Source organism: Branchiostoma floridae, chromosome 5 (assembly GCF_000003815.2).
Source record: "Branchiostoma floridae strain S238N-H82 chromosome 5, Bfl_VNyyK, whole genome shotgun sequence".
Lineage (NCBI taxonomy): Eukaryota > Metazoa > Chordata > Leptocardii > Amphioxiformes > Branchiostomatidae > Branchiostoma > Branchiostoma floridae.
The window spans coordinates 16,185,091-16,208,446 of record NC_049983.1 but is presented as its reverse complement, the minus strand read 5'-3'; the positions used below and the strand labels follow the sequence as shown (position 1 = coordinate 16,208,446).

Sequence of the window (23,356 nt, the reverse complement as noted above, 5' to 3'; positions counted from 1 at the left end):
GCCCATGATCATCATGCTAATCAATATGTCCTATACGAGGGACATCACTAACTGCAGTTAGGTACTCATTTCAATCTGAGTGAAGTGAGGAAAGTCATGTAAAGTGCTTTTCCCATGGGCACAAGATCGATGACATGACAGGATTGGAGCCGTGGGCCTTATGGTTCCGCCTTAAACACATTGCCGTCATCAAGCCCCGTTTATAAATCAAGAATTTAGCTCGACCGAGTTGTCAGCGAGCTCTCAATTACGAGGAGGTATGACCCTGATGCCGACGAAGAAACTCTGCCATTTGTTCGTAGGCATCAGGTTCATGCCTCCTTGTAAACGAGAGCTCGATGCCATCTCGGCCGAGCTAAATTCTTGATTTCTAAACGGGGCTTGATGACGGCAATGTGTTTAAGGCGGAACCATAAGGCCCCAGGCTCAAATCCTGTCATGTCATCGATCTTGTGCCCATGGGAAAAGCACTTTACATGACTTTCCTCACTTCACTCAGATGGAAATGAGTACCTAACTGCAGTAAGTGATGTCCCTCGGATAGGACATAATGATTAGCATGATGATCATGGGCACTTAAGTATTTAGAAAGATACTTACATAGCATGTATATAGTGGAGATAAAAATCATATTATCACTGTGTCATGATGTCACAGCAATAGTCATGAAAACAAAACCAAAGCAAGCATGTCAAGCATTACAAATAGCTTAATTATTTTTCTACATTTACACATGAAATTTTAGCCTCCTTTGCCGACATCTCTCAAGGTGGCATTTACTCTTGGAGGGAAATTTCGGTAAACTTCTTTTTCCACATAGAGAAATTATCTTGTTTCGATTTGAAAATTGTAAATCAGCAATCCTAAAAAAAAATCAATGCTCTTGAAAGAAGTCTGCGAAGGAGTCTATGCTATGTATGAAATCTAGTGTTTACATAAGAATTAATTAAGATGTCATCCACACAGTCAACAAAATGTGCCCCAGCACTGTCAAACTTCATGCAACAATTTATAAATCCTGTGCACTAAAACATTATTGAACGCTGAATATTGTGAGGATTATTTTAAATTCTGCTCTACAGTCTGCCATGTCATCACATTATACTAGAGGGCATTTATGGCAATTTGTACTTTATACCAATAATAGTATAGCATCTGACAAATCTGAGAAACAAATAGTCAAGAAGGAAATCACACAATAAAGAGCTCAAATCTATTCCCAAAGTAGGAGTTCCGGAAAGTGAAAGGTGTGTGTACAAAAATATGTCCTGTAGGGCGGGAAGGCACAAATACTTACCAAACCTGTCCGTACGCCCCTGAGCCGATCGGAGTCAGCATCTGATAGCGCTCAGGGATCTCCCATATCGTCCGGTTCAGCTCCACACGGTAGAAGTGCGGTTTGATCTTTTCTGCCGGCTGTTCCGTCATGTTTTAGAGAGGCTTTTTAGAGGCTTGACTCCAAAATGCTCTTTGGTTCTCGCTATTTCTCATAAGGTCACAGAGGTCATTTCCTGCTTCCGGTTTTTAGGGGAAAAACGCAAACGCACCCGTACCTAAAATTGTTCAACAGAACTTCCGGCTGTTACGATAATAACCATTTTGAATACAACAATCAACGTATATAAATTTGGATTATATTTTTCATATAAGTGTATTTACGATAATACCCTGTTTAGTTGTCAATTCTTTACACAATTTTATAGCATTTTGTACATTTGTATGCTTTACATCGAAATCTCGTGAGATTTTTCTGTTCGAGACGTGATCTTGATGATGATGATGTGTTAGCGCGAATTCTTCAAGATTTCCGCTGTTTTTTCTCCCCCTAAAATATGAAATTTAATATTCAGAAGAAGGCTGACCTAATATTCCTGATATGCTAACCTCATTCGTTATGGAAACGCTACTATCGTAGTGTCCTGACCCACAACTAGAAGCCAGAGTTCAGAAATCTTGGCCCGGTTTTTAATTTTTTCGTCCACAAGCTGTTGTTTACTTGCTGAGCTGGTCAAAGATCAAATTTGTGCTGAATTTGTTATCAGCCAAGTCGCCACGTCGGAGCAAATCAGGGGCTCGTGGCGTTGTGCAAGGGAAGAAAAAAGTATTTTACAGTCGAGAAGAAAGTTTTAAGGTGAGTATTCGTGCCCATAGTTGTGTGATAATATCAGAACGGTTTAGGAGGAAAGATCTTGAATACTTGAAATAAATTTGAAGAGTGGTTGTTTTTTTGCAGGCTGAGCCCGAGTCAGCACATAAATTTCTCAGTTGATAAACAACATGTTTTTAAACAAATTATGGACTCATTGCCCTATCCAAGTTAAAATGAAGGCGAATTGTGAGGAAAGATTTTTATTTAGGAAACTAGATTAAATATTTTAGTGTGGAATATTGAAAAAAATATTTTTTATAACATTTTCCCACCCAGCTTGATGAAAGAATAAGATATATGAATGTTAATTGTTGTCACTAAAAGATTCTATATTTCGTTCAGAAGTAGGTGGCCCAGGGGTGCCTAAGCATCTGCACGAACCTTATGAAATTGGTACGAAACTTACTAATCATTATCTTAGTATCTATTTGAAAATGAACAAATCTTATGTGATCTGCGCAAATCTTATGTGATTGTACGAACCTTATGCAAACCAGCCAACCACTGCCAGGGTCACGTGAGAGACGGGAGATATTCAAGATGGTGCCCTTGATCTTTAGCGAAGGGAAAATATGATGTCAGAGCAAAGGAGTAGTCACAGGCTATTGAATATATGTCTATGTGCTTGAAATGAAAATATTTTCATGGGTAGAAAACCTCAGAAACTTGCCTTTTCCCAATGTAGCGGTTGACCGGTTTGCATTAGGTTTATCTGTATCACATAAGATTTGTGCATCACTGTCACATAAGATTTGTGCGTGTCACATACTAGTAGTGATTTGATTTGGTATCACATAAGGGTCGTATGAATTTCATAAAGTTTGTGCAAGTGCTACAAGGCACCTCTGTGGCCCTGCTTATTTATGGCAGTGCTTTACGTGTCAAACCTCACACAGAACCAAAAAGAACACTTATGAAGAGACTACTGGTGACCTGCCAGACCCGTTGTGCTTGGCGGAAAACATGAGCTGTTAAGCGAAATTTAGGTGCAATATCAGCATCACTAGCCACCTGAAAAAAGCATTGTACTTGTACCCTCAATTGAGGATAACAAAAGAAAAAAAAAGTTGAACACATGACACAAGCTTGACGTTACAACTTTAAAATGACGTTTGAATGATAAAAATGGCCACAGAGGTCATTTTACATCTTTAGCTTCCCCATAAGATTTCAGATCAGTACCATTTTTAGGTTGCTTTTTTATCTATCTACAGTATTTTTAGCATTGAACTTAATTAAAGTAAGCTTAAATCCTGCACAAATTTGCAGTGTAAAATTTGCCAAAAAAAATTAAACCAGCACAAGCATATTTTAATATTGATAATGCTTGTCAAACCGTATTGTATTGTGTATAGTTTTGCAGCACCCTTGACATACACGTACATGTAATCCCTTGGACTAGTTGTGGGTGTTTTTGTGCCCAAGTGTCAAAGTCCAATAACACCATGTAACCTTTGATACCTGTTGAAGGTTAAGACCTTAAAAGGTTAAGAAGTACGTTAAACACTCTGATAAAAAGACCAAGCTGCGTGTTGTCGTTTTCTGTTTGATGTCAATCATTCTACTCTACTGTAAATTCTTCTTTATTTTTCATGGGGACTTTATTTTTTAGCTGGAGCAAGGAGTTTTTTGTTTGTTTTCATATAGACCTTTTTGTTGGTTGGAGACAGAGAGAGAGAGAGAGAGGAAACAAGGATTTGTGATTGTTACAGATGTTGAAACAATTCTGTAATCTATAGTGCAGAAACAACACCTGCTCAAGCAATTGGGTAGATTTTGGAAATGGTCAGATGTTTCAGGAAACATCCACTTTTTTAAAAGTTTGTGGTACCATAAATTCCACTGAGAAGAACTGAGAGGTCACCCCAAAAGTAAGGAACACCACAATCACAAACATCTCCATGGTTACAGTGATGAGCTATCTTGCGTCATGACCCATCATTTTGTGGCTATCATTAGTACTGCACACGCCCAGTGGCGTGATGATGTCATACGTGACGTCAGGTCAGTGATGTTGCTAGCGTCAATTGCTAACGCTATCTCTGGGATAGATCAGAACCGATAACGTTTTGTCAATGTTTGTTCATGTACATGCAACATCTCATGCTATTCTACATGTATTGTTACAATACCAATACAGTAGAAGCCGCTTAATTGCACGGTCTATTTGCCAGTGAATTTCGTGCAATTATCCGACTGGTGCAATAATGCGAAGTTATCTAGCTGGACCACACTGGTTTTGGATTTGGAGATTCCGTGCAGTTAACAGAAGTGTGCGTTAATCTGTTGTGCAATTAACTGGCTTCTACTGTACATGATGTACATCAAGTCAGTGTCTGAAAGTACATCAAGTCTGATGTACAACAAGTCAGTGTCTACACAAGTGGCAGAATTGTATTCAGTAATTGAGCGCCAATTATCTTTTGTTCCTCTGATGACGTGCGTTGTCTATTTTCCGCTCCGATGAACCATGAAAAACCAGTTAAACAGGTTATGGTTCAGAAAAGGGGGCTTGCACGTATCAGACTTAGGTTGGCATTTGGTATCTTGTGGTGGTAGTGGAAGACAACAGTGAACATGCTGATTGTAAGTGGTTATGCTTGTACTCTAGCCAGCTTGAACATTTTTTTATGTAGCAATAGATGTTTTTTGCAACTGTGGAACAATACTAAACAAAGTTATAGATGGATTGATATTTTGTTTGTCACGTTACATAGCATCCTTGGTCAGTAAAAGATGACCCACAGGTACTAGTACGTACCTGTTGTGCCATTTAATTTTTATCCCAAGAAGGTTGAAAAGTGTCCATTTAAAAACCCTTTCCCTCATTCTTAACAATCCATTTTTTTACTCCTAGGAATATAGGTAATATGCCAAGGACCGAATCAACAGATTGCCAAGAATTGTTTGAAAATCTGATGTAAAGCATTATATAAATCTTTCTCAAGGCAAGGCTAGCATGAGTGTAACTTGTCTGACATAGTTTGACCTTTAGTCAAGGTGAAATTATGGTCATGCAAGTCACAGTCGCCGTGGAAGTCTAATATTGGCAGCCAGTGGCCTGGTCAGTAGTGGTCAATCTGAAGTGTCCACTTTTGGCAGAATCTGCTGTGGACCCGACAGTTAAAGGGTATACGTATAATATGCAGGAAGTATGAGTACACAATGCCCTGTTCCCAGTCAGTGGTTAAGTAATAAAAAGCATTGTCATAAGTTTTTCATCAGGTTGTCCAGACTTCTGTACTCTTTCTCTCCATGAGTTCCTGTGTTCCATCTATGTTAGCTCAGCCGACATGAAGCTTTTTTTGTGAGGCTTGCATAATATTATGTTTGTGTGGTTGAACCGTTCTGAACAAAAAGTTTTGGATGCTGTTTGGTATGTGGTCAGGTCTTGAGCTATCAAAGAAATGATCCAAGACTTTAGGATCCATAGTTAAACTGTTTTAAAGGTCATATATCATTGAGTATTCATTGATTTGATATAGTTTTATAATTCACATAGAACGTATGGCTCGGCATCGAAAGGTTCCAAGTTCGATACTCTCCATGCCCCGACTTTGTGCCCTTGGGAAAGGCACTTTACAAGACTCTGACAGTAGAGTGACGCCCACCGAGCCTCTTCAGCTAACCAAGAACTGTTAAATTTTTATAATTCACATGGAATGTTTTTGTTTGTAACCTTAAAGTTGTTTTGATTAATGGTATTCTGTGTGTGTGTTTTACAGGAACAGAGCAGAATGAAGGCCCTGATTCTGGTGGGCGGGTACGGCACCAGGCTGCGACCCCTGACCCTGAGCCGCCCCAAACCGCTGGTGGAGTTCAGCAACAAGCCCATGGTGCTGCACCAGATCGAGGCTCTGGCTGAGGTCAGTTTGGCAGATCCAAGGAGACTATCTAGGACTTTGTGTTTTTAACATTAAAGTCACACCAATTTACAAATGTACTTTGCTTGTTCCCACATTAGGACAGTTCCGAATAAATCTTTGGGAAAGATAAATCGATAAAACTTCTGTCTTGCTGTATAGTATGTTCACTTCCGAAACCTTTCTGTCCTGGTACAGACTTTTCCTTGTTGATCTTCCAATTTTGTTAATAGTTTATTTCTAAATTCAAAAACCCAAAAAATTCTTTAGAAAATATTCTTATAGAAAATTTTCATGTATTCTGAAAGATGGTTGTTTTTTCTAATGCTGTCTTATAAACAAAGGGTGCTACTACTCCTGTCCAAAACTCTGACTGTTCTTGATGGTAGTTTTATTTAGAGAATACATGAATTATAATCTTAACATTTTATGCTATAAATTTTTTTAAACTTTTTTCCCCCCATCTTCAGGCTGGAGTGACCCACATCGTTCTGGCTGTCAGTTACAGAGCTGAGATGTTGGAGAAAGAGATGAAGGTCCAGGCAGACAGGGTAGGGATACAATACTTCATATAAATATATATATTATGTTATTTTAACTGTTCATAGTCTGTATTGTAACATGTACATGTAATAACAAAATAATTCTCCTGTTGCTTCTAACTCTTAAAGACTCTGACTCAGTATTTACAGACAAAAGATGGTCATTGCTAATTCTAAGTGCAGACAAATATAGCAAGACCACACTAACTTTCTCTCTTATTTACATAACATTGCTTTAATTGTAGCTGTATGGTTAGACTGTTGTACTGTAAAATACTGTAATTCCTAAGATCTTTGAAGTAGTTTAGGTTTGCAGTTTTTGCATTGACTGCTTTACTGCAAACCTAAAAGTAATATTTCCATTCCTGTACAGTATGTGACTATGGGTATAGCACAATCAGAAGACCACCGCAAACACTGCCTATGGCAAAATTAGACCTTGAAAGCATTTGCAGTGATTTATGTTTGTGCAGACTTAACACAGTACGAGCGGAAGGGAGCATTTGGTTCTGTTCTATGTTTTGGTTGAAACAATACTGTACAGCAAAAACACACCTTCATGGTGTCATGATTTTATGCTTGAGGTATAACTCAAAAACCACGAAATTAAAACTACTGGAAACATTATTTTTTTAAGTTTATAGCATTTTATTGAATCTTTCAATGAGTCTTTAAACCACTTTTCCCTTGTCTGAGTGTGTGAACATTACAACACTGGCAACCCAAGCAAGTTGCTGTGTTTGCTAACATTTCTCCCTTGTCATTTTTTCTTAGTTGGGGATCCAGATTTCCATGTCTCATGAGGAAGAGCCACTGGGCACAGGTGAGGAGTTCGTTTCACATTTTTTGTTGGGTCATGCTTGAAACAAATTTCTAGTACACTGTATTACAATATGTAAAGTACATGGTCAAAAAGCATATTTGGAGAATTATTTATTTATTTAGGTAAAAAAGACTGAGACACTGAGACCAGCACAAATATTTTATATTTATTTTCATGAATTTTGATTTTTTTTTTTAAAGATTTGAAGCTTAGTTTTGGCCTATGATCTGATGAAACATGGGTTTTTCTCCCTCAGCTGGACCACTCGCTCTTGCGCGGGAAATTCTGGCAGGAGACGAGGAACCGTTCTTCGTCCTGAACAGCGACGTCATCTGCGACTTCCCCTTCGAGGAGATGCTGAAGTTCCACAAGAGTCACGGCAAGGAGGGCACTATAGTGGTGAGTGCAAAATTAATTCCTAATATATCATGTATATTGAACTAAGACATCAAACTGTAATGCATTATAAACCTATATAAAACCTATATATAATTGAAGTTGTACTGAATACATTGTTAGAAAAGCTAAGAACCAACTAAGCTGCATGGGTCACAAAGTACTTTCTGAACTTGGTAGTCCTAGAATATAAGGCAGAAATCTAATAAAAGTTTAAGATATTTCACTCATATTTTTATTTTATTTTTTAATTTACTCAGAAATGTGACAAATACATTACACAGACTCACAGGCAGCATTGCTGATAATTTTGCTTGATGATTAAAGGTATTGTTTTTTTTGTTTGTTTTAGGTTACCAAGGTAGAGGAGCCATCCAAATATGGTGTAGTCGTTTATGACAACCAATCAGGAAAGATCGACAGGTTCGTGGAGAAGCCGAAGGAATTTGTGTCGAACAAAATCAATGCTGGAATGTACATCTTTTCTCCCAAGATCCTGGACAGGATACAGGTCAGTGGACAGTCACTAGGCTTTTAGCCTACTCTGACAGTAATATTGCCCCTCAGGCATTTTAGTTCACAGCTTTATATGTAAAACTATCATTTTAGATACGGTCCCTCAGGCTAAATCTCAGCAGTTTCTTGGAAGGTCCTGTGCGTGTGAGCCTTAGGTCTTGCCCAAGACAAGAAAGGAGAAAAGTTAATCATGATTACTGACAACAAAAAGTACAGAGACTTGTGTAAGGTCTTCTACACTTAGAAACACTTGAAAGTGAATACTTTGGCCATGTACAAATATATGCAATGTATGTAATCAGATGTGATACTATACAACATGTAATGTGGGGTATAATTACTCTGAATACAAAGAGGGACATGATTATCAATGGGCCTAAAATTTACATGCCTCAAGCTTACAAACCACCCTAATTTTCATGACTCAATTGGTTTACAATGCACAGTGCTGTGGAGTTTTTGCATCCAGTATATTTCTAAGCACATCGATGGACAAATTGTAGTTAGGATAGACAAGAAAGCTATTTTAGAAGACTTGAAATTTGGGCATTGTGTATATTGAACCATTTGTTTTGAAACACACCAAATATTTGTATTCCTGGTGAACACATGTATTATGAAAAATATAATGAGCAGGATGTTCTTCATTCCCAGTTGAGACCAACGTCGATTGAGAAGGAAATTTTCCCCGCCATGGCTGGTGACGAAACCCTGTATGCCTTCGACCTCAAAGGTACGTGTCACTCAACCTTTGCTAAGAAATTTCACCTTACTTGATAATGTTCATAATGATCATTGTTTTCGGTACCACTTGTTGGTTTGTTACTCTCACCCTCTGGACTTATATTTTGTTTGTGTGTCTGAGCGTGGTGGGTATTTTTGGACAGCATATCTCATGAACCAGTGAATAGATCTTTAAGAGTTTGATGTGATCATTGATGTCTGACAGATATACGATAAGTTCAGCTATGCAGACCATCCAACTCTCTTGATACATGTATCTCATGTTTGGGACACACTACAATCATTATTTTGGGGTGACAAAAAGCTATTTTTTTATAGATATAAGTTTGGGCCCCTGGTGGTTTGGGGAGAAATTGCAAAGGATTTTTTTCTTGGAAACTTCATCATGTTTCCAAATGTGGACTTTCTGACAACCATCTGTATGACCCTGGTTCTGTATTGAGCATGTGATGTACATGTGATGATCATGTGATGTATTAGCCTGATTAAATCTCGCTTATAGTGGCCCGCCCAACATCTGCCAGCTTCTGTGGGGAGGGGTCAGTTACAGCCGTGGACAGCAGAGTTTGTGTTACACAGACTAGCGATGTACATTATGCTTTATTTGGTGCAGGTTTCTGGATGGATGTTGGCCAGCCCAAGGACTTCCTGACAGGGATGTGCATGTTCCTCACCTCTCAGCGACAGAAGTGTCCAGAGAAGCTCCACCAAGGGGACGGCATCATCGGCAACGTCTTAGTGGTCAGTCTTTTTTCTTTGCGTCCAGTAAAAAAAGAAAGTGTGACACCACACAGTTTTATGTGTATGCTAGACACATTGTATAACAAGATAGCACTTCTGTAAATTCATTTATTCTTGCAAGGACTTGATTTTGCGGTAAGATGAAAGATCACAGATGAAACAATTCTCTAGTACTGTAGTACTACAACAGAAACACATGAAACTTTTGGTGTATTGAATTTGCAATAAGGAGCTCGAATGAAAAAGACTCCACAAACATTTCAAGATCAGGCACAGGCCATACTCTGTCAAAAGCTTTAACATTAAGTTCAAAGAAGTCAGACCACCTGCAGGTGTGACGAGTCCGTCAGTGTGATATACCAGCTGCTGCTGTGCCGCGTGCCTGCGAAGCTGGTGTGTTATGCCGAAGGGTGGTTATACTGGCTATATTGATACAGATACAGACCAAACCTACTTGTTGAAACCTGTGATATTCAGTAAGTAAAGTTAATTTCTTGGTGAAGGAGACAATATTTTTTTGTAACATTTTTTTTACGGTTAATCCACAGGACCCAAGTGCCAAAATCGGCGACAACTGCCGGATCGGACCCAACGTGACGATCGGGCCGGACGCGGTGATCGAGGACGGGGCGCGAATCAAGCGGTGCACGATCCTGCGTGGGTCGGTCGTCAAGTCTCACTCCTGGCTGGACTCCAGCATCATCGGGTGGAGGTCACAAGTGGGCCGATGGGTGAGTCGTTGTGCTGTGTGTTAGAGCAATCAGGGTCTTATCAGGATCTGGAATAACAGCACTGCACCATTATATCGCCAGCTCAGCACTGCCGCTTTTCAGATTTAGGGTGTTTCTTCCCTGATAAATCATACTGGTGCAATGTCCCGGAGGGTAGAGTGTTCACCTTGTAGTCAGTAGGTTGTGAGTTCGATCCCCAGCCTGGGAACCAGGGAATGTACCATCCAGAAATGGAGTTTTTTTCAGATGTTGCAAGCAGGAAAGGAGGAGGTAATTGATAACATGTCATGATATAAAGTTGCATACTACTGTAACATTACATGGGTCACATATGTACTTGTCAGAGAGGCCTTTTCAAATTTTGGTCCTTAGTGTCAACAAGTTTTGCATCAAGTTTTTATCAGTAAACCTTCTGCAACTATCCATCCTCAAGGTATCCTCAAGGTGTCTCAGCAAGCAGTTGAATTCCGAGCATGGCATAAAGAGATGAGATGCAAGATAGATTTCAAACCCGCCATGTCATTTTATCTTCCAGGTGCGTATGGAGAACGTGTCCGTACTCGGCGAGGACGTGATCATCGGAGACGAGCTCTACATCAACGGCGGGCGCATCCTGCCGCACAAGTCCATCTCTGCATCCATAGCGGACCCACAGATCGTCATGTAGGATCCCAAAACCCCTACGTGATCCTCCTGTCGGATCAGATCCTCATGTTGGATCTAATCCTCCTGTCGGATCAGATCCTCATGTCAGATCTAAATTCCAGCATCACAAAATGTAAAATCAGCTGTCACCATGGGTGAATGACCTAAGTGATCTTTGACCTCTGACCTCAATATGGATGTGGCAAATCAAGCTCAGGGGTCGGTCATTAGGGTTAACTTTAACCTATCACCTTTGACCCGTACTGTAACCAATGGGCTTACATCTCATCAAATATCCAAACTTTTAGCAGTGAATCAGTGAAATGTGTTTAGAAAACTACATCAGGACTGATTTGCTTCAAAATAATATGTTTCTTCTTCCTAAACCTTCCAAATTACTTACATATTGAAAGTTGAGCTGGAGCTCAGCAAATTTGATGCATTTTGTAAATGTAAACATTAAGAAAAGATTGTGTTTTGCACAATTTCTTTTAATTGTAGAAATTTGTTAGATTGTAAGCATTATTGCACTAGGCATACACAATGTATTTAAAACTAGTAGCTAATGATATATGATTATTGTGATATACAATGTAAAGGAACCATATTATGATTGTAGTTACAGAACACGATATACTCTGCCAAACTTAGACATGCTAAGTATTCATACAAATTTTTTCAGAATTTTATATCAATTCAATTGTGTGGAAAATGTGAACCATACAAAACCACACTAGACTGCTTGTGACCATCAGTTTAGTAAGCTTCGTATGTTTCTTAGTATAAGGCTATTTCTATTCAGTAATATTTGTTACTTTTAAAGTACTAGATGTACTACTTCAGGGTAGTTCAAATTGGTTCTGTGAAATTTGTATGAATACTAAGGCAGTAAGAAATATTAGTGCTCAAATCTATATTTTTAAGTTTAGAAAGAGAACCAAGAAAATGTTTGATAAACATGCCAGTCTACACTACATGAAAATTTACAGTATTTTTGTGGTCAAGGTCATAAACTACTGTCCAGAACTAGTTCCGACTACTTCATTACATGTAGCATGTTGTGCTCTGGTATTATGTTAATTTCTTATGATAAAAGTGTTGCTATATATTTTAAGTGACCGGCTAATGTTTAAAAGATTTATTGTAATAGGAGGAGTTTTTGAGGGCCAAAGATCCTAAATGTGCCTTGTTTAATACTTATTTCATTGTTAGCATGAAAGCTCATCTGTGTTGACATAGTACATATTGAAGATTTTCCACTGTCTTACAACACCAAAATCAGCTTACCTCAAATTTTCAGTCGCACTTCCATCGACCTTCTTCAGGAGTGATGATTCAGTTACTCTGATCACGTGACTTAGAGACACGTGATTCGAGTAAAGAATCATAAATGCCTGGCAAGCGATATCGGCTCGAGTCTCATGTTTACCGCTCTCATCAACATCTTATCTAGCAACAAGCACAAATTACTGTAAATTCATCAAAAAGCAGTTTCCAAAATCATATCCAGTTGCTTGAGTAACTGCTTTTTGGCGTATCTTATTACCTGGATGTCTAACTTTCATCGACGTACTGTAAATTCATTTGAGTTTGTAGTGGTTTTGTTTCCTTGAAAAGGACTCCAATGTTTTGCAGCGTTTCCAATTTGAGGTAGAAACAAGTCTGTACTACTGTAATGATACGTTGCCAAGACATAGTTGCGGAGAGTTGACTGCAAAAATCGAACTACCGCCAGTTTGAACATTGTCAGTTGACAGTCTGCAGTATTGTGTGATAATTATGATGAAATTGCAAACAAGTGTGCAATGCAGATGACCAAAATTGTGCAGTTTTCTACAGTTCTCTGCTTCTTTTTGTACCCTCGCGTTTGGTGAGATTTTGTTTTTGAAGTTGAAATAGAAGAAGTGCTAAACCGTGATTTTATGATGAAATCTACAGGTGTGAACAAGGTCTTGCCATTGACTGGCTTATCCTATATGGTAGTCATAAAAGAATGATATTCATGGTTTATTTTGGTGAGAAATTATCTAAGCTCAGAACCTTTATTCAACAGAACATGGAAATTGAACCAAATAAAATGGAACATGGAAAGCTAAGATTGGTGCTGAAATCCAGTTGAATGTGGTGCTAGCTTTCTGTTGTTGCCCTTTATTGTCCTGTTACAGGCTGTTGGCATGCTGATTGGTTGAACTTGGAAGAGTCGGGCTTATAAATTTGTATATGCCTGCATAATGTCATGATTGGGTGACTGAGTTCATTTTATTTCTTTATTCAAATTTACCTGGTGGTGACTACATAGGTTAGTCATCCAACATGGCGGACAATCCTTATGTAACAAGTTGAGACAAGTAAGCAGGTTCTTGGTTTGAACTGAGAATGTTCAGTGTGTCAGTGTGATGCATTGTGGGTAGGGCATCAAAGTTGAAGCTCATGAAGCAAACAACACATCTGAACATGTATGAAGCTTGATCTAGTCAAGAACTTTTTACAAGTAAGGGGACTTTGCACATGTGCAATTTAAATGGCAAACTAGCTTGTTTGTGGCAAAGAGTTTGATATCTGGCTACAGAGTAGCAAAATTACACCAATGTAGCAATTGTATCATTAAATCAAATATATTCATTTTATCAATCATTCAACAAGTTTATTTTTATTCCAACATAGTATAACATGTCATTTTATTTCTTGACACTATTTGGTCATCATGTAACGGCACTGAACTTTAATCCAACACATTCCAGCATATTCAAAACTGAACCATGAATAAACAAGTAGGCTTTTGCGCATTCTGGAAACTTTTTAGTGCATTGTTCACTATGTTTCCCTGGCCTTTGCTACACATGCAATTGTCTCCCACTTTCTGTTGTGTCGCGAGAAAATAACACTTTAAAGAGTGTGTAACTGATAGCAAGTCCCTTGGGATTCTATTCCCAGTGGAACTTTAATCCAACACAATAATATAACAAGGCTTTTTATCTATGGATTTCATATTTACAACAACAAATTTGTATCAATCGGCAGGCACTTACTCCAAGTTTAATTGGCAAATCGACATGTCGGTAAACTGCTGATAGCCGCGATCAAAACACGGCTCAAAAATGCATCAACCAGCGGCAAATCCGTTATGCTGTTCCACTACACAGTTATGACGTTCTCTGAAATTTTTCGTCCGTTCCTTGGTAAGCAAATGGTGGTAAAATATGTTGTTTTGGGAATGGCTCCCCAAAAATACACCCGCAAAACACTCTACAATTTTGTACAAACTCCCTACAGTATGTCCCCCATGTGGGGCTGTTGGTATCGCCGGTGAGATCTGTCCTGCTAGCCTTTGGATGTGAGCACTTTCAAGAATAGGGGTGAAGGGGGCAGCTAAAGCATGATTCAAAATGGCGCATGTTCGGATTTCTGCTGAATAATTGTAGCAAAGCCTGGCACTGTACGTGAAAGAGGGACACTTTGAGGCATGTTGGTTGTCTTGGATGGACAGTTTATTAATTTTTTGCCATATTTACTGTGATGATGATTGTGTAATGTGAGGACACAAAGTAGAATTGCTTGAAATTACAATCACTGCCCTCCTCCCACGGCTTGATTAACGGCATGAAAACATACCGGAAGATTGATTAACTTGACGCTGCAACGTGCGATCTTTGTGAGCTCAAACTTACAAGGTTTTAAGTCGTATACCTTACTGGTTTTGTAAAGCACTCAAAAGAATTTGCATACCGGATCTAGTTTTTGACTGACAGATGGGTTCTGAAAAGTGTTGGATTAAAGTTGCGTTGGATTAAGGTTCAGTGCCGTTATGGTTGAAGGAAGAATATTGAATTGCAGGTATTAAATTCCCCATGGTCAAATCGATTTAATATGTAGTGATGTGCTGATGTTGATGGATGTGCTGCCCCTACGGCCGGTGAGGCTATGGGACCGGTGAGGTGTGAGAGGTGAGATGTGCCTCCATGTGTGTGTGTGTATATGCGTGCGTCGTGAATGTGTGTGTGTGTGTGTGTGTAAGTCTATAACAAAATGGGAACGTGAGTAAGTCGTTGGGAACGAGAGCGGCTAGTTTTTTTTTTCGGCCGTTACCATTAAAGAGAAGGGAGGGTGAACCCACTGAAGCTCTTCAAAAGTGTCCGAGGCCAAAGGCTATTCTCGGTGTAATTTAGGGCTTCTAAAACACATATAGCCCAAAATTTACTGTTTAAAGAAATGGCCTCCTCTTTCCATTGGCAATAAATGCAATGAATTTTATGCCATTGTTACCCCTTGCCACTTGGACGGCTCCATTTGGTCATGTGATCGAACACCTGTCAGCACATGAAAGAACACCTGACCGGATTGTTTACCTGGTGACGTCACCAGTGCTATGTTTTGAAATGAGCTCAGTGGCCGCCATACTGGTCTAACGTAACGGAGGAGAGTGAGTCAGAACTGGGACTTGACTGACGGCCGTCACTTTGTTTTGGTTCTTACTTCTTCACCCACGTAAAGACGGGGGTGGCCATTAGTTTGTGCCGTTGCTGGGAAAAAAAATCACAAATCAGTTTCAAACGTTCAACCCTTCAAGTTTGTCACGGAAATCTAACGTTGCCTGGCAAGTTATAAAACAGGTATGTCTCGATTCTATTTATATGTTTTGGTTGTTATGATTTTTTGAAAAGTCAAATACCTGGCTCATTCAGGAATGAAAGACGTCATAAGCAAGCAATACATGGCTAACTTAAATGTCAACTGTAACGTTACAGAACGTCATGCAATGGTAACGTAATCAAGGTGAGACAGGTGTCTCCTTTGAAAAATTAGTTTTTGTTGTTTATTTCAGTCACAGCGAATTACAAAATCAGCTGGCGGTGGTTGAAAATCTGATTTTGCATTACGAAATAAACAGTTTGTAAGGTATAGAGTTTGCAAGCATGTGTGCATAGCATAAATGATTTATCTAAAAGCAAACACTCACTTCGCTCATGATACTTTCAAAACATGTTTAAATTTGAGCCAACTGTGTCTACAAGCTGAAGGTTGAAGGTTTGCAGTGCTCAGATTTAGAACTAGGTGATTGTCTAAGAAAAATGACATTTTGTCTTATCAATTGTCTGTTATAAAGGTTTACAATACTAGACGAGGACAACCGTTTCAACACAAAGTATGCCGGTGATTGCTCTAAAATAAGCAGCTGAGTCATGTTAAGTGACGTAAGCATTCGGGCTGGGACTCCGTCTGTCTGTGCGATCAGAGATTTACAGATTTGAAAGCATTAAATAAAAGAAATAAACGAAGTATGGTGAATGATGGAAATGATGTGTTTCTTAATCATTCATTCACTGTTTTGTCGTTGATTTGTATATGCGTAGTTCAAGTTTTGCCGAAAGTCGAAGTACATACTTAGCTGAAGAGCTTTTGTAGCGTAACACCATAATGTGATAAATTAAGTGTTCCGGGTGCGTATCTTTCGACTTGGACTACTTTTGGGCCCGATCACAGACGCTATGAGATTGTGATACGACCACAAACTAAGGGCATACTTGGACTAGTCGTGCAATTGACCTTCCAAAGCTGTTTTGTTACGGAAAAGGTTGTCTTGGATCCTTGTCGGCGGCTGCAGCTATAGTTCTGTCGTCTGAGCTAATTGCCTGGAAATTGTCCTCAACATTGAAACAGCTATCACGACCTACGACGACTGTTACCGCGTCGTTTGTAAAGATTCTTAAATCTTGGGAACTTTTTTTGCTTCTGTTTTGCTAAGCCCGCTATACATTACATCTAGCTCAGACAATATGGGCAGCCAGCACCAGCGAAAACCGACCGGCCGGTCCTTCGTGCAAGCTCTGCGCGACAAGTACTGCCTGGACCCGGACGAAGGTTTCGGAGACGGCGGTACGGACTTCGTAAAGATCATGTTCGTGACGGGACCAAGGACACCTCGCAAGGAGGGCAGGGCAGGTGGCAAGGCGGAGCTTGGGCACCTGAAGACGGCAGTAAGTGGCACATGATAAAGACCTTTAATTCTATAATTATGAAGCTTATTGTTTACATTATGTACAGAACAACAATGTTAGAAACGTAGTGTTGAATGTGATTGTGAACAAGTCTTATTTAGTGTAGCTTAATCTTTAAAAAAGTTAAAATCTTCAGTAGAAAAACGCTCCCCCTCCCCACATACGAAAAAGCACATATACTGCAGCATTAGCTATTGTTTTTAAACCCCAACGGTGGCAGAACGTTAAAACAGGACAATAGTCTGGTGTAAGTTGAGACAACTGTTGTGTCGGCGTGCTGTCTGGCGTGAAAAAAACCCACAAGTAACACTATACCTGTCCGCCTGGCGGTTCAGTGGGGAAAAACAGATTTTGACCTCAAATTTCATCGCTTTTCGCTACGTAACCGCCCAGCGTGACGCAAACAGTAAGTCTCTACTGTTTTCAAACAAAAGCAAACATGCACAGTGTGAAGGTTTGTTCCCGCAGGCCCGGGTCCAAGTATGTTCCCTAGGCTGAGCTGTAACTGCTCAGACCTTAGTAGTACATAATGCGAATGTTGAGCTGGCCTGTCTCCAAATTTCTTCTTCATTCTACTCTCAAATTTCACGTACGTCATGTTGGTAAACTAACGTTTCACCACGAGGTAGCCTATATTCTTTGCTCTTAAAAACAGTGTATTTAGGGATGGTCAGGGATATCAAGTGGCCGGGCGGTGATTTCAAACTGCAATATTTTTGAGACCACCATCCAGTCCGTCTGTCACTTGATATCCCTATATACTCCGGATCCGCTCTTAAAAACACAGGTACCTTGCGGATAAAAGTGAACTAGCCTTAGATCCGATAATATATCTGTTAGATGCGTTAGATCTGTTCAGTGTACGCGTGGATCTTACAACAAACGGTTCTCTTCTTCAGGTCCTGGATCACAGCAGGATCACTTACGCCGGGATTCCGCCAGGGGGCCTCACTAACTTGTGTCCTAACATCACTGACCTTGACCTATCCATCAACTGCCTGTCCAGCTGGCGGGAGGTGCTGTCCGTGCTATCCGAGCTGCCCAAGGTCAAGTCCGTCAGCTTCAGCTTCAACTTACTGCACAACGACAAGGTGAGTGCATGTGTGCCCCTACGTGTGTGTGTCACTGTGTGTGTGTGTGTGTGTGTGTGTGTACATGTGTGTGTGTGAGAGAGAGAGAGACTGAGAGTGTGAGTGCTTATAAGTAAGTGTACTTTGAGTGAATGAGTGATTGAGTGAGTGAGTGAGTGACTGAGCGAGTGAATAAGTGAGTGCTTGAGCGAGTGAGTGAGTAAATGAGTGCGTGAATGAATGAATAGGCGGGTGAATGCGTGAGTGAATGAGTAAATGGGCGATAGGATGAGTGACAGTAAGTGAGATGAATTATTAATTGAGTGAGTGAGTGAGTGAGTGAATCGCTTTGAGTCAAAAGTGATTTAAAAAATTTTTTTTTTAACTGTCTAACAGTGAATTCATTATGTCATCTCTTAGAATTTGATTGACACGTGGGCGGAGCCGTTTGGACAGCGCCTGGAGCACGTCATGCTGAACGGTACCGGTGCTGCATGGGACGTCATCACGGCACTGGGGCGACGCCTACCGCAGCTGAAGGAACTGCACCTCTGTAAGAATGGTCAGTAGCACATGTGGTTCAATTTTGTGATGTAGGCAAAAAGTGCATATTTGTACTTACGTGACTATGGCGTCAGTATTGTTGGATGATCATACATCGACGTTGCTGTATAGAAAATGTATACTAAATAGTTATGATTAAATTATAAACATGCAACTATTGAAATAGGCCTTACTATCGTAACACCCAAAAGCAGAACCTCAATGTTTCACGGCATATCGACATATGTTCAATGTTTCACGGAAACATTGAACATATTTTGCTCGTTTGCAAGCGTCAAAAAGTCGTTCTTTTCCATGTTTTATTTTTTATTTGAACGAAAAATAGGTTAATACGCATGAGCTGAAATCTACAAGTTTTCCTAACGTGACAAAACTTGTGTTTCCAGGATACGAGATGATAGATTTCGACAGTGCTGTAGACTCCGCCGCGTTGGCGAGGCTGGAAATCCTGACACTGAGTGAGAATCATATCAGAAGGTAACGTACCAGCAAACTTCTTTCTTTTCGCGCCCAGGGATTTGATTTAATGCCAAATGTCTTGATTTTGATGTGCATGTATCAATATAAACTATATTTGCTATTTTCCATCTACAGTTGGCAGGAAGTCTGGAAGCTAAGGTTCCTCCCGTCCCTTCAATCCCTCGTCCTGTCGGGAAACCCTCTGGAAGACTTGGTCATCCCCGAAGTGATTGACAGCACGGCAGACGACCCGTGTTCCAAGACCGCATCAACACGTGAAGGCCAGGAACAATCGCGGCAAATCTCCGATCACATCCCGAGCTCTGAAGCGGAAAGCCAGTCCGAAGACGACGCGGCAGACATCCACGTGAATTACTCAGAAATCCAGGACTTAGTCCGCGACGTCTTGGGAAAGGTGACGAGATCAAGTCTCGAAAACCTCAAGAAAAGTGTCTTGGAGGAGTTCAGATCAAAGTGCACGGTTGGAGACTCACCAACGGAAGAGAACCAATCAGATGGCAGCAGAGAACTTTCTGGCCAATCACAGAATTCCGGACAATCTTTTGAACAATCAGGTATTATTAAGGAGACCCCTAGCCAATCAGATGGCGGTGTGTCATCTCAGACGCGCCCAGTCGACCACGTCCACCTGACGCCGTTCGCCCAGCTGAAGTCCCTGTCTGTGAGTGACACGTCCGTAAGCGGCTGGAGGGACCTGGAGGGGTTACGGAACTTCGCGAAGTTGGACACACTCAGAATACAGGTGACTTTCTTTTTCCGAGGTACATGTCTGTCGTGTGTGTGTGTGTGTGTGTGCGTTATTGTGTGTGTGTATGCGTGTGTACGTGCGTGCGTGTGTGTCCTCATTTTCATGATTAATGTTTTGTACTTGTTGTATTTGTTCCTTACATTGTTTTTTGTCCGCTCAGGGAATTCCACTGCTTAACGACGCCAGCCCAGAGGACAGGAGACAACTTTTCATTGCAAGGTATGAGCAAGAGTCAAGTTTTCTCAGCGTATAGCTGTCGGAACGGTCAGAGTTGAGTCATCTGGTGGGATCTACGATTGCCGACTTATTGACTATGGCGGCGCCCAATGTGTGAAGGGCACAACCAACAAAAAGTCGTTTTTTATATATGGATTCATGTATTAAAAACCTGTACCTTCGACAGTCGTTCTTTGAAGGATAGGTGACCAACATTGACGAGCCTATGAATCTGTATCGTTTTACTTTGTGTACTGAAAACCTATACCTACGACAACACCAAAAAGAAGTCACTCAAGCAACTGGATATCATTTTGGAAAATCAGGTAACCGGATAATGTTTTTTTTCCCCAAAATCGATATCCAGTTGCTTGAGTAACTGCTTTTTGGCGTATATTATTACCTGGATCATCTAACCTTTATCGACGTATACCTACATTAGCTACAACGGTTGTTGAATTATCAAATGAAAGAAGCCCTCAGTCCTCACACCCTCCCCACTGTTTCCGCAGTCTGCCCAGCATCACCAAGTTGAACGGCAGTCGCGTGGCCGACAACGAGCGGGAGAAAGCTGAGCGATTCTTCCTGCGCCACTTTGCAGACAAGGACGACAAACCCGCCACCTACCGGTTGCTGAAGGAAAAGCATGGTAAGACGTCAAGTTCGTTAGCCTGGTATTATTCTCTATCGTAGCTAACTGGTCTCTTTCGTCCTCTTCGCAAAAAGATGAAAGAAACTCGACTCAGCTACGAATGAATGGGTACCAGGCAATAGTTTGTTGCCTCAAAATCTACATCTTCTCAATGCTGAAATATTTTGTAGATCCCCTCTCTTTTCAAACGTATTGGGTTCTTTATCGTGCTCGAGGCGTGGCTCTCCTCAAACACGGGACCCCCAGCTTTATTTTCCAAGGATGCCCCTAGCTATTGCTTAGGTATACTCGTTTTCACCTGCGTCGAGCGTTGGAAATTTGTGTTAAGTGCTTGCATTTCCCAAGAACACAACATTTAAGGACCTGCTGAGGATTCTAACACCGGACCTTAAGATTCTAAGTCAATAACCCTAACTACAAGACCACCTAGGTCCTTGACACCTTCTTTCTTTTTTTATAGAAGGAAACATTTCATATCTTACGTTCACCTAATCTCCAGGCAGATTTACCAGCGGCATAACTTATTAAGATAGTATTAAAGCTGGCTAAGAAGTATAGCTGGCCAAAGGGAGTCATCAGCCGGTAGCAAAACACACTCGTTGGCCGAGTTCACTCCTCTGGCAGCTTTTGGTACTATCTTATGCTACCGTATGCCACCGTCAAGTTCTCCCCCTCTATCTGTTCCCAGGCGAGCTGAGTCCGGTGAGGCAGGTGGACATCCGGCGGGGTTTCCACGCCTGGGCGGAGGTCCGGCTGGTGTACGGCGGCAGGACTGTGGAGGAGGCCACGCTCCGCACCAACGAAACCATCGGCAAACTCAAGAACTACTGCGCGCGCCTGGTCAAGCAGTACCCACCGTGAGTACGGTCTTCGTGTGGGGTGTTTCAAATGTTTGCGCTCACGTTACACTAGTGGTGGACCAGGCGTTATGAAACCATATACATCTTGGGGAGGATCTTTAACTCATACTTATGACACATGCAGTGGGCACGTGCATACATAGTGTTGTAAAACCATCGGAGTTAAAAACCATGGACGGCACTTACAAACACATTATGAACCTCTTCACCACAGCTGGGCCCGTAGTATAGCTATTGGCATAAAACTATGGGGGTCACCCACAAAGTTTAACACATTTTTTACCTCTCCTCCACAGCTGGGTCCGGCTGTACCATGTCGCCAAGAACAGCTGGGAGGACGGCACCTCTGAGATGCAGGAACTCTTCCTAGACTCCCTCCCTCTGAGCAGGTAATGGTCCGTCCCTATCAACATTGTATGGTCCCTTCCTCTCAATAATGATACCCTCGATCAACCGTCATTCACATCGAGTTGTGCTCTGTCTCAACAACTAATCACCCACTCCTTCGGCTCCGAGCAGTTATTGGTCTCCCCCTTAAGACACGTAATGCCCCAACATTTTGACATCTAACGAAGCTTCCCTCTTGACGCGTACATTATAATCAGCTCTAGAATTAAATGGTAATAGTAATTAGATTTAGGATGGGGTAGGGGCGGCGGGTTGTTATCCTCTGTGTCTGCCAATAATCAAACCATTGACCTTTCAATATTTTCCCTCACGAGAAGTGAGCCAGTAAAATTTCCGACCACTGCTATCTCCGCGACCCAACCTGTGCTTGGAGAATAACCTATCAATCGTGTCCGCTTGTCTAGTCAGTCGGCCTTCGAAGCCATTTACTCCCAAATTTAAGTCTAACAAACCAAACAAATGCATTGTCATTCCGAGACGAGAACACCACTTGCCATATTTGCTGTCCTTTCAACACTTGAAAGATTGGAACGAGACCACGACTGACGTGCTGCCATTGGTTGTTGTCTCCACAGGTATGACGTAAAGGATGGGGACGAGATCCTGATTGACGTGTCCCGGTCAGCTGGTCATGACTGTAGGCTCACCGCTAATACCAAAGTCACCAGACGATAATCGTCGGGAGCAACTAAATTTGATTTCAAATCTAGATTTTAGCCTAGCAAATTAAATGTTAAGTAATAAAACACAATTGGAGTTTTTTTTATCACTTCTAATATTCCAGAACATATGCGGGGCAAGAAATGACACTTTGATAGAGTTATTTAGACATTCAGAGATTTTTTCTTCATACACAACGAGGAGAAATTTACCTCCGGTTAACTGTCACCTGTGGATGATAATTATTCAGATGATAATGACTGCTGCTGTGCTAGATTTGGTAGTGATTTGCATGATGAAAGTTTTCATGGATCCTTCAATTCTCAGCTTTACATTCATAGTTTGCTTGATTTATACTTTCATATCATGCAATGTAAAGGTAAGCTAAAGTATGACGTAGTGTAATGCAATGTAGCATATCATAATGTACAAAAATGTACCTACGTGCTAAATTGAATAGAATGTGTGTGTTTTACATTTTCATACTGTAACGATGTACCACTATTGATCGGAGTATAAAAATATTTCTAGAAGAGGTGAGATGTATTGGAA

The 23,356-nt window shown here is 40.8% G+C and overlaps 3 protein-coding genes across 4 annotated transcripts in view; 2 read left to right on the top strand and 1 right to left on the bottom strand.

Annotated features, from left to right (window-relative positions):
• LOC118416014 (mitogen-activated protein kinase 14-like) overlaps positions 1 to 1,539 on the bottom strand; it is a gene marked incomplete in the record, with an annotated part of 16,923 nt that extends 15,384 nt beyond the window's left edge. Inside the window, 1 exon segment of the mRNA XM_035821049.1 lies at positions 1,298 to 1,539. Coding sequence (XP_035676942.1) covers positions 1,298 to 1,428 — 131 coding nt within the window.
• A 212-nt stretch (positions 1,540 to 1,751) lies between these two features.
• Positions 1,752 to 13,784, top strand: LOC118416013 (mannose-1-phosphate guanyltransferase beta-A-like). 2 transcript variants are annotated; one of them, XM_035821048.1, is made up of 10 exons: positions 1,752 to 2,131; positions 5,875 to 6,015; positions 6,483 to 6,563; positions 7,329 to 7,377; positions 7,634 to 7,776; positions 8,126 to 8,284; positions 8,944 to 9,022; positions 9,647 to 9,774; positions 10,323 to 10,505; positions 11,041 to 13,784. In XM_035821048.1, exons 2-10 carry the CDS (start codon positions 5,887 to 5,889, stop codon positions 11,170 to 11,172), a joined length of 1,083 nt encoding a protein of 360 aa, XP_035676941.1. In that variant the 5' UTR covers positions 1,752 to 2,131; positions 5,875 to 5,886; the 3' UTR covers positions 11,173 to 13,784. The 2 variants fall into 2 exon arrangements, with proteins under 2 accessions (XP_035676941.1, XP_035676940.1); XM_035821047.1 differs by lacking the exon at positions 1,752 to 2,131 and adding an exon at positions 4,635 to 4,735.
• A 1,706-nt stretch (positions 13,785 to 15,490) lies between these two features.
• Positions 15,491 to 23,350, top strand: LOC118416011 (tubulin-specific chaperone cofactor E-like protein). Its single transcript, XM_035821045.1, has 11 exons — positions 15,491 to 15,760; positions 16,915 to 17,125; positions 18,046 to 18,237; positions 18,637 to 18,778; positions 19,167 to 19,257; positions 19,375 to 20,002; positions 20,169 to 20,227; positions 20,737 to 20,873; positions 21,565 to 21,733; positions 22,033 to 22,125; positions 22,720 to 23,350. Exons 2-11 carry the CDS (start codon positions 16,925 to 16,927, stop codon positions 22,817 to 22,819), a joined length of 1,812 nt encoding a protein of 603 aa, XP_035676938.1. The 5' UTR covers positions 15,491 to 15,760; positions 16,915 to 16,924; the 3' UTR covers positions 22,820 to 23,350.
• Positions 23,351 to 23,356: the final 6 nt, after the last annotated feature.

Excerpts from the sequence above, each read along its gene's own strand:
- LOC118416013 (XM_035821047.1), top strand. Across the intron at positions 8,285-8,943 it reads AGATCCTGGACAGGATACAG|TTGAGACCAACGTCGATTGA; the intron begins GTCAGTGGACAG and ends CTTCATTCCCAG. Across the intron at positions 9,775-10,322 it reads TCATCGGCAACGTCTTAGTG|GACCCAAGTGCCAAAATCGG; the intron begins GTCAGTCTTTTT and ends GTTAATCCACAG.
- LOC118416011 (XM_035821045.1), top strand. The coding sequence starts at position 16,925 with ATGGGCAGCCAGCACCAGCGAAAACCGACCGGCCGGTCCTTCGTGCAA. Across the intron at positions 18,779-19,166 it reads ACTGCACCTCTGTAAGAATG|GATACGAGATGATAGATTTC; the intron begins GTCAGTAGCACA and ends TTGTGTTTCCAG. Across the intron at positions 21,734-22,032 it reads CTGGTCAAGCAGTACCCACC|CTGGGTCCGGCTGTACCATG; the intron begins GTGAGTACGGTC and ends TCTCCTCCACAG.